Source organism: Tyto alba, unplaced genomic scaffold (genome assembly GCF_018691265.1).
Source record: "Tyto alba isolate M040663 unplaced genomic scaffold, T.alba_DEE_v4.0 Super-Scaffold_42, whole genome shotgun sequence".
NCBI lineage: Eukaryota > Metazoa > Chordata > Aves > Strigiformes > Tytonidae > Tyto > Tyto alba.
The window spans coordinates 34474676-34484972 of NW_024881318.1; the positions used below are offsets into that span (position 1 = coordinate 34474676).

At 37.7% G+C, this 10297-nt stretch overlaps 1 protein-coding gene across 6 annotated transcripts in view; it reads left to right on the top strand.

Moving 5' to 3' along the window:
• Nucleotides 1-9843, top strand: part of RIC1 (RIC1 homolog, RAB6A GEF complex partner 1) — a 50026-nt gene extending 40183 nt beyond the window's left edge. For 4 of the 6 annotated variants that reach the window (XM_033003730.2, XM_033003734.2, XM_033003732.2 and 1 more), the window contains exons 18-26: nucleotides 334-450; nucleotides 1403-2131; nucleotides 2446-2604; nucleotides 2715-2848; nucleotides 3732-4018; nucleotides 4798-4992; nucleotides 6743-6932; nucleotides 7072-7260; nucleotides 7638-9843. In XM_033003730.2, the coding sequence (XP_032859621.1) occupies nucleotides 334-450; nucleotides 1403-2131; nucleotides 2446-2604; nucleotides 2715-2848; nucleotides 3732-4018; nucleotides 4798-4992; nucleotides 6743-6932; nucleotides 7072-7260; nucleotides 7638-7923 (2286 nt within the window). In that variant the 3' untranslated portion in view covers nucleotides 7924-9843. Of the gene's footprint in view, nucleotides 1-333; nucleotides 451-1402; nucleotides 2132-2445; nucleotides 2605-2714; nucleotides 2849-3731; nucleotides 4019-4797; nucleotides 4993-6717; nucleotides 6933-7071; nucleotides 7261-7637 lie in introns of those variants that run through there. The other 2 variants (XM_033003733.2, XM_033003736.2) reach the window with 2 other exon arrangements.
• The last annotated feature ends 454 nt before the right edge of the window (nucleotides 9844-10297 follow it).

Below are 10297 nucleotides of genomic sequence, written 5' to 3' on the forward strand. Positions count from 1 at the left end.
GACCTTTATTTTTCTTAAAATACTGGTGGTGTACCCATGCCAAGAGGCATAGCTGGAAAAAGCCCATATCAAATAAACATGTGGAACGAGTCTAGTGAACATGAAGCCTTCCAGTATTTACTCCTTTGCACAAGAGCTACATGCATGAGTCTATGTGTAGGTACATGGTTCTACTTGATTTTTCTGACTCCTGCACTGTATTTGGTTGTTAGTCATCTCTGTACAGCAGTGCAGTTAATTTACTCTTTTTATTCTGGGTTTGTATTGTGGTTATGGATAAAACGATGCATTCAGAAAGCTTAAATAATTTGCATAATGCTCTTTTATCCTTAGGCTTGTGAGGCTGAAAGTATTATGCTAAACTTAGCAGGACAGCTCATCATGTTGCAAAGAGATCGATCCGGACCCCAGATACGAGATAAGGATAATAATCCTAATCAAAGGAAGCATGTGAGTAAATATATGTGAAATATTGTACATGGCTTCAGAGATGTTGTCAGTGACTGAAGTTGTGGAAGGGAGTAGTCCAGGCATAAAGCAGTCTATAATGCAAGGCAGTGTTTACTCTGGCAGGCTGAATTGTTAGCTGGAAGTAAATCACTACTCCCGTGATTTTTCTATTTTTTTTTTCTTTAATAATCTGTGAAATGCTACTACTTAATCATGTGAATGTCTAACTAAAATATTTACTACTAAAATTTTTACTAAAATTTACTACTAAAATATTTACTACTTGTGTTTACTACTGGTATTGCAGTGAAAGATAGGACATGGAAGCATAAAGGTCTTGTGCAAAATTTAGAATGCACTAAAGAAGGAGATCTCCAGTCTATCTAAAACTGTTCTGTATGTTTATGGAGCTTTATCGTATTTTTCAGAGTACATTTACAAAGTTCCTAACAACAACAATAATAGAAATCAGTAACTGAACTTTTGAATTTTTCTGTGCTGATGAAAAACAATTCTACGTGAAACAAGCATTTTGGGAGAGTGAGATCTGGAAAGTTTAGATGAAGAGTTGTTTGCAGCTCAATTGAACACTAGCAAATTTAGTGTCTGCAGTAATTTTGTCAGTTCTAAGTTGGACTCTCGAGGTAACTGAAGAAGTAGAGATGAGGTTTTTATTTTTTCCCTTATTCTCACCCCTCTGACTTCCTGACTAAGTAAAAGGAGGTTAAAAAAAATAAATGTCTTTTGAGGTAATGTTATAAGTAGTAAGTGGTATTTTCCCAGATGCTAGGGTGCAGTTAATGGGTAAGAAGATTTGTTTTGTCCTTGTTAGAAGAATAACATGTTTGAAGAGCGTAGTTATTAGCTGAAAAAAGAGGCCTTGTGAAGGATGTAAAAAAAAAAAAAAAAAAAAAAAAAATCCTGATTTTTTTTTTTTTTTTTTCTTAAATAGCTGCCTTTTTGTGCTCCAGTTGTCCTAGCCCAGTCTGTTGAAAATGTATGGACTACTTGTAGGATCAACAAACAGAAACGCCACTTACTAGAGGCTCTGTGGCTCAGCTGTGGTGGGGCAGGTATGAAAGTCTGGCTTCCCCTGTTTCCCAGAGACCATCGAAAACCGCATTCCTTTCTGTCAAGAAGGATCATGCTGCCTTTCCACATCAACATATATCCATTGGCTGTTTTGTTTGAAGATGCCTTGGTTCTTGGTGCTGTTAATGACACTGTGCTCTATGACTGTTTATACACTCAAACCAGTGCTAGAGAACACTTAGAGGTTCTCTTTCCTTTCTCCATTGTTGAGAGAACCTCTCAGATCTACCTCCATCACATTTTACGCCAGCTCTTGGTTAGGAACCTCGGTGAACAAGCCTTGCTTTTGGCCCACTCCTGTGCCACATTACCATACTTTCCTCACGTACTAGAACTGATGCTTCATGAAGTGCTGGAAGAAGAAGCTACCTCGCGGGAACCCATTCCCGACCCTCTGCTTCCCACTGTGGCTAAGTTCATTACAGAGTTCCCCCTCTTCCTGCAGACAGTTGTTCATTGTGCTAGGAAGACAGAATATGCCCTGTGGAATTACCTTTTTGCTGCTGTTGGAAACCCGAAGGACTTATTTGAAGAGTGCTTAATGGCCCAGGACTTGGACACAGCTGCCTCTTATCTTATTATCCTACAGGTAATGCTACCTCATATATTGCAAGAGAGGTGATATTTACTAATGTTGCAGTACTGAAAAAAATACTGTCATACCAAAGTTATGGATGTTAAAAAAATTTTAATTGAACAGTTTTCTGTTGAGATTATGTCCAGTTATAAAGGGGGGGAATATCATGTAATGTAAGTAGTTTACTGTTGTAAAAAGGAAAATAATAGCATGAAATTTGCTTCTAATCTCTGGTATACTTGAACATGACATGATGTGGCTTGACTTAATAGTACTCTTGCTTGATGTTAAATGCAAATAACTAAATTATGCTTTGCTACTTGCAGAATATGGAAGTTCCAGCAGTTAGCAGACAACATGCTACTCTCCTATTTAATACTGCCTTGGAGCAGGGAAAGTGGGATCTTTGTCGTCACATGATCAGATTTCTTAAAGCCATTGGCTCTGGAGAAACAGAGACACCTCCAGCTACACCAACAACTCAGGTTTGTGATGAAAATAGTAAATACTGTGCATCAAACCTTGTAAGACTGATCTTGCTATTATATAGCATGTTTGCTCCTTTGACTGTATGTTTGGATTTTCTTGGTTTTAGGAACCTAGTTCAAGTAGTGGCTTTGAGTTCTTCAGACATCGCAGCATTAGTTTATCCCAGTCAGCAGAGAATCTCCATAGCAAATTTAACTTGACAAAAACACTGAGTATGCCCGCTGGCCCATCTGGAAAAAGGTAACTGGTCGTAATGTTCTCTCCTTCCCCATTTTGCTAGGTACTGTACTAACTCTCTTAACAATTTAAGTTATGGAAGTACATTATATGATAGAGTTAGATTTGGTACTCTGTGTATGTTCGTGTGCGTGCGTGTTTGTTATATGGATATTGCTGACCAAAAGCCTCTGAATCCACTGGACGCATATGTAGGAATTTAAATAGCTAGTGAGACTGCATGCCTTACCTTTGAAGGATCAGTTTTGCTGAAAGATGTCTTGAACAGCACACAGTACAGCATCTTGATCTAGCAGTGTGTTGCTAAGCCATAAATAGAGCCTTTTACACCTTGTTGTAAATCCCTCTTAAAACTGCTGTATGTAGAATTCATATTGATCAGTATTACTGTTCAGAAGCAGCACTGAGTTGGGATTCACTGTTATCTTGGGTTTGGCATTTTTCCCCATATAAGACCTTCAAAACAATCCTAGTACAAATTCAAATGCTTTCATTTAGCAGTTTTTCATAGAGTGTACTATTTTAAGATTTTTAATAAGAAGGTTCCTAGACTAATGCTTCTCTAAACTTGTTTCTCAGAAGTCACTTTGCAGTGGCATCTGCCTTTTATCGTGTCTTCTTTGCCTTTTTTTCTACATTGCTAATAGTTTAATACTCTGTGGACACTGCTGCTGTTGTAACTTCCTTCCCTTCTTTCACTTACCCGTTGAGGCAGTGGCATCTTTTGGAGAACATAATCAGCAAGGAATGATGGAAACTGCTTTTGTTGGTATATAGAAGGCTCCCATTACTACTCTGGACAGTTGATGTACTGTGGTTATGGCTCACAGACTTTACAACTCTGTTTCATCAGTCTTAATGTCACTGTTCTCTGGTCTGTCTGTAGGTGGAGTAAAGACAGCGACTGTGCAGAGAACATGTACATTGACATGATGCTCTGGCGGCATGCTCGGCGGCTGCTGGAAGAAATCAAGCTGAAAGACCTTGGCTGCTTTGCTGCGCAGTTAGGCTTTGAGCTGATCGGCTGGCTGTGCAAGGAGCGAGCAAGAGCTGCCCGCGTGGAGGATTTTGTGTTTGCTTTGAAAAAGCTGCACAAGGATTTCCTCTGGCCATTTCCTGTCATACCGGCTTCGTCCATTAATTCACCTTTCAAGAATGGAAAGTACAAGACAGGTGCTGTAACATCTGAATTGATTTCAACTAGGTTTCCCTTCTGCAGTCCTACATCCATCAGTCTGAATCTGCCCCTCCTCAGTTCATCGAAGCAGGGAACAGGCTGAGGCTGGCCACCTGCACAGCTTTCTCACACAGGGTGTTTTCTGAAAGGATTCCATTTAGCACAGACAACATCTCATGTGTAGTCTGATTTACACTACTGTTCTTGTGGAAGTTTCTTGCCTTCTCAGGTGCACTGAACTGGCTATCACTTGTGCAGATGTTGAGTTAAACATACATGTTGCTCTTTGATGTAAATTCTGCTACAGAAAATTACTAAAATCAACATTCTTATATAGGCTTTAGATGAGGTTTTAATTAACTTTCAGATTTTAAAAAGTAATGTTCCTAATGTTCGAAATTTTATGTAAAAGGGTAAGAATTTTGAGGACTTGCTGTAAACTTTCTTTGTATTATTAATCTCTCAGTTCACTAATTTATCTTCCTAGGGCAAAGTTGATACTAGCTGCTAAGTTATCTTCTTTTTGGTAGTAGCAGCAACATTATTTAGTTCTATCGATGCTATACTTTTACGCCAGTGCTGACATAAAAAGCTCATCAGAAATTCCTGAAATACCTAAATTTGCTGCATTCCCTTGCTTTTGGTGATCCTTCAGCAAACTAATTGAATAATCACTTACAGACAAGTCTTAGCTTCCTGAAATGCCTGGAGAGAACTTTCCAAATTTCTTTTTTGATGGTTACAAGACTTTTCTTTGGTGGGTTCTTGTTTTTAGCTGTGGGGGAGCAGCTGCTAAAATCTCAGTCTGCAGACACCTTTGTGAACGTGGACATAGACACAGGGGTTTCAAACACTCCTCGGAGTCGCAGCTGGCTTGGCACTATCAGCTCCTCTCAGAGAGAGATTGACACAGTTTCATCCCATGGACCACACATGCAAGATGCATTCCTTTCTCCTTTGCTAAATAAAGGTTAGTCACTCTTCGTTCTGTCTGCTCATTGGAAGAATGCACCCAGAAGTACGCACTTACATGTTTATATTTGTATGCCACTGCTGTATTGTTGCTGCATAACTGATAACCATAATTCAGGAAAAAAAAAAAAAAAAGACTTGTTGAAAAGTGAACTGAAATTTTTACAACAGAAGTATAATGCCCATGTTACACATCTTTAGAGTACCTGAAGTAGAATAAGAAATTGATATTTGCTGAAGTTCCTGTCTGCGACGGTAACTTTAATATTTTTACAGTCTGTCTGGGAAGTGTTCTGAGTTTTTATTGAGGAAGTTGATGAAATTACAGTCCCATGTAGTTTTCTTTTTTTCCTATGGCTTTGTTAAATCACTTTTCTAAAAGCTTAAATGTATGATCAGCTTATGAAAATACAAAGAAGAATTTTATTCTCTGTGCATCTTTTCTGACCACAGTGAGAGACAGGAAATATTTGTCTGACAATTCATTTCTTCTTTTACTCTTGTCCTCAAGCATAAAGCAACGTTTTCAACAGTGTCTACGTCATGTGGTTTCCACTTTATTAGGGGAAAGACCTAAATAGCTAAGTGTGAACTACTGTCTCCCCAAGAAGCTAGAGCCTCCTGTGAGAGTCAGAGCACCTGGAGCTGCTCTTTAACAAGTTGATAGGCTTTAAAAAATGAAGAGTGAGGTTCTCTCCCTCTACTAGGGCACTGCCTCATTCTATTTTCACTCTTATTTCTCTTGTTTATTACTTCTGGAGACTGCTAAAATGCATTACGATTAAGTAAGTTTGTTATAGAAGTCTCTGGAAAAGTATAGTTTAAATGGGGAAAATCTATTTCTCCTTTAATTGCGCTATCTTGTACTGCTGTCTGCCACTACTGCTGTTTCTATAAACAAATATCTAATTTTTTTCTGAGCTGGATGTAGACCTTTGAGTTCAATGGACTGGTATGCATTTCGAAGCAGTTTATTTCTAAAGTGAAACTAAATTAATAGCATTTAAAATGTTGTCAGCTGAATTCTAATAATAATTTAACAAATAACTGATCCAGCAGTGTTATTCATGGACGAGAAGCTAATGAAATAACTTTCTGATTTTCCAAACCTTTTCCACAGAAAAGATGCATCTACTTTAATATAGAAATTGTTCTGGAGGGTGGGTGCCTTTGTGACTCACCACTGTAATGGTTTTAGCTTTGCTGTTACTGTTCCTGTGGAAATTCTGTGGCTAGATCTGCTCTTCATGTTTTTATTAGAAACGCTGATTTCTTTTTGTAATTAGTGCAGATAAATATTTACATTACCAAGCATTCAAAATCTTCAGGGTTTTGTATGAAGAAAAGAACTTGCTACTGCATGTTCATTTTTAACAAAGGTTAAGAAAGCAGGATCTTTAGACAGGCTGAACCCTTCCTACAGACTTTATTCTAGGACTATAGTATGTAAGAGGCTGTCACTGCTCTTACAGTGATTGCCAACGTATCTTTAGGATCCCTTATTGATATTATTTTGTACAATTACTTTTTTTTTGATAGAAAAACTACCGCATTCCTGCAATAATAGTTCTACCATATAGTGTGACAAGAATGCTGAAGTGGGATGAACAGTATGCCTGAAGTAACTTCTTAGCACCTTGATACACAGCAAAGCATTACTGTGTAATTTGTCAATTTCTATAGGAAGTAGTTCAGAAATACTGAGTCTTACTAAAGTAAGTAGTTTCTTTTTCCCTTATGTTTCTGAGTGTTTTTGATAGGTGATGAATGCAGCATTGGTTCAGCAACAGACCTGACTGAAACAAGTTCTATGGTGGACGGTGACTGGACCATGGTGGATGAAAATTTCTCCAGCCTAAGTTTAACGCAGTCAGAGCTGGAACATCTCTCTCTAGAGCTGGCTAGTAAAGGGCCACACAAGTCACAGGTCCAGCTGCGGTAAGTAACGTGCTGTTTGCATCTGAAACATAAAATGACTAGTATGCAGCATTAGGAGAAAGAATACTGTCTACAGAATCACACTGGGATTTTGTCTTCAGAGTGGAAAAAGAAATAAATGGACTGTTTTTCCATACAGATACTTGCTACATATCTTCATGGAAGCAGGATGTCTGGATTGGTGTATTATCATAGGCCTTATCCTCAGAGAATCTTCAGTAATCAACCAGGTTTTTGGTATAATGCAGTCCTCTGATATTGATGGAGAAATCTGTCAGAATATCAAGACTGGCCTATATGCTGTTGACAAATGGGCTTCTACAGATTGGTAAGTGTTATTTTCCACCTTCCTTTTCATTCCAGTTGTAGATAACAAAGTTATTTTTTAGATAGCTATCTATCTCAGCCCTAGCTAAAACAGTTATTTAAAAGCACTTTTCGAGAAAATTTCAGGACAGTCACTTAATGCAGTTGTGATCAAACTGGGAAAAACCCCAGCAAACCAGCCCACTCCTCAGCTTTCATTGTTGGATTATGCTTGCCTTTCTATCTCTGTTTAAAAAACCCCAGAGTTTCTAGATGTGAAGGATTATAGAAGATACCCATTTATATTAAACATCTCCCAAGAAAAGCTGCTTATCAGGCATATGACAGAAGTACTATTTTTTAATTCACTCATGGTGTTCTGTATCTTTATTTTCCTAGCCCTGGGTACAAGCCATTTCTAAATATCATCAAACCACAGATCCAGAAACTAAGTGAAATAGCAGAAGAGCAAGTACAGCCTGAAGCTTTTCAGCCAGTGAATCCTTCTAAAGTTACTGAACAAGCAAACCCCAGAGCTGAGGAAAGCAGGACTTCATCTAGCCATGGCACTAACCCTCAGAGTGATGCTGGCAGCAGCAATGCAAGCAGGCATGAAGAGGACAAGTCTAAGACAGAGGATGAGGATTCATTCCAGGAAGGCAGTTTTGACTGTATCGTGTCTTAAATGGAAGATAAACAACTTCCCAAGCATCAGGTGTGAAAGGAAGCAAACCAGCTCTTAGACATGCTTCCATGTTTTGGATGTGAACTCTTTTTTTTTTTTTTTTTAATATATTTCAATCTTTGAAATATTTAGTGGGGATAACGAAGCAGCAGTTTCATCTAATAACTTCAAAACAAGGCAAGATTTTTTTTTTTTAATTCAATCTTCAGACTGCGGCTTTAGGTTTTGATACTTAATAGTGTTGAGAGACAGTGAATATAAATGGAGCCAGGTGTTCAGCTAATGTTCATCGGTATCTTTACATCACCGACACACGTTCTGAAGAAAGTATTTATCTCTTGCTTGAGTTTAAGAGGTGATGAGGGGATTAAATTTAAAAACTGTTATCCTTTGCAGATTGCCTGCCTAAGAAATGACTGGTCAATGCAGTTCGGATTGGTTTGATATCGATATTTTGTATTAAAGGACTGTAAAATATATTGTATGTTTTTGTGAATACTCTTGTATAAATACTCAAGGTTGTGCCTCATTTGAAGGTACCTATATGCATTGTGCATGTTTCTAGATGACTAGTAAAGTTAAAGCAGAGTTGCACTTCTTTCTGGATGAGGCATACTTTACTGACCTAACATTGACACAAGGTGGCTTACCTGTTTTTTTACTGCCACTTACAGATCTTGTAGTTGGGTTTAAGGGATTGCTGAAGGTTATTTATTTCATTGTAAATTCTTTTCTGAAAAACGGATTTTTAAAATGTAAATAATCATCCTATACTCTTGCTATGGAAGATTAGTTTAACAGCTCATACTTAAACATTTTTCAAACATTTTATAATATGCATACTTGTAACTAAGACATATTTAACTTTCATACAATGTTATGGAAAGCTGGCTGCAGAAGTCTGTTGCTTTGAGGTACTTACTTTTTCTAGCTGCTGTCCCTATGTAATAACTACCTGTAACAGTATTAATTTAGATATTAGCTTGTTTGTACTGTGCAATCTGAACAAAAATGCAACATTACTCATTTTATACAAAATAAACTAGTTTATTTTTTATAACATCACTTGATTACTGACATGGACCAAACTAGTTATCATAGGGTAGTTGCAGCATCTGTTGCTTTCGTAGTGTAGTTACTAAATGCACATCCATTTAAACGCTGAAATTAAGAATATTCACAATTAAGTTGAAATAAATTGTGGTTTTATCATCTTTATTTCTTTTGTAGCTAAGATCAAGTGCTTTAAAATGTACAAATATTAAACTGTTGCTTTAGAATGGCTTTACTAAGCCAATACAACCAGTACAAGTGCAATAATTGTGAGTATTACTTGGAAAGCTGGAGATTTTAGTGAATGCAGCTTAAATTTCCATTTAAGAGTTGAAACTAATATTGAAGATAAAGGAAGGAAATCCGATTCAAGAGTCCAGCATTAAGCTTAGTCTGTATTGTAGCTACTGGTTACAGATAATGTTTATCATACCTACAAGCCTGTTGTGATCTGATGTCAAAATCCATTATTGTTATAAGGGGATACTTAAAGCTTTTTTATGATAAAAACCTGCTTAATCTGTTAAAAGAAATAAAAACTGTGCTTCAAGTTAATATTTTTCTGTGGTTCTGTGGTAATGATGTAAGCCAAGCCCATCCTGATCAGCTTTCTGCTGTTCAGGTTTTGGATCTGTACAAGTGAAAACACACATTAGCTGATATACTAACATTCTTAATCATTCTTAATATTAGTATCCTACTACTGTGCTACTGTTGTTTAGCAGTTAAATCTTTTTAGTTGTGAAATTTTAGAAGTTTGTACTTCTTTAGTAGTAATTATCTCTATGCAAATCTTACGTGCTAATTTTGTATTTCAATTTCACTGCTGTTATACCTGTAATTAAAAGACAAATGTATTCAACTTTACTTGAAGTTACTCCTGTGGAAAATAACTATTTCTGAGTTCAAGCCACTGACTGACAGTAAATCAGCAGAGTTAGAGTTTGTCTCGGAGAAAGCTCTCACTGAAACTTCCTGAGGAAGTTTGCCACATCATTCCCTGATGGCCAGTTTTACAGGATTAAGGTATTGGGCTTCAAAGTTAAACATTACCTTATTAGTGCATCTTTGAAGTTACATCCACCTTTTGAGAAAAGGGGTATTTGGTTAGGGGGCAAGGGTGGGGTACCACGGGGGCAGCTACAGGAGTAGCCTCCGTAAGTGGAGCTCAGGAGCTGCCCCAGTGTCAGACACAGGCAGTCCCAGCAGAGCCACAGCTGAGCCCACTGGCTGAGCCGGTGCCTATGCAGGGTAAAAAAAGAGCAGAGCAGCAGCTGTGAGAGAGATGAGTGAGGGGGGAAAAAAGGGGAGGAACAGTCCT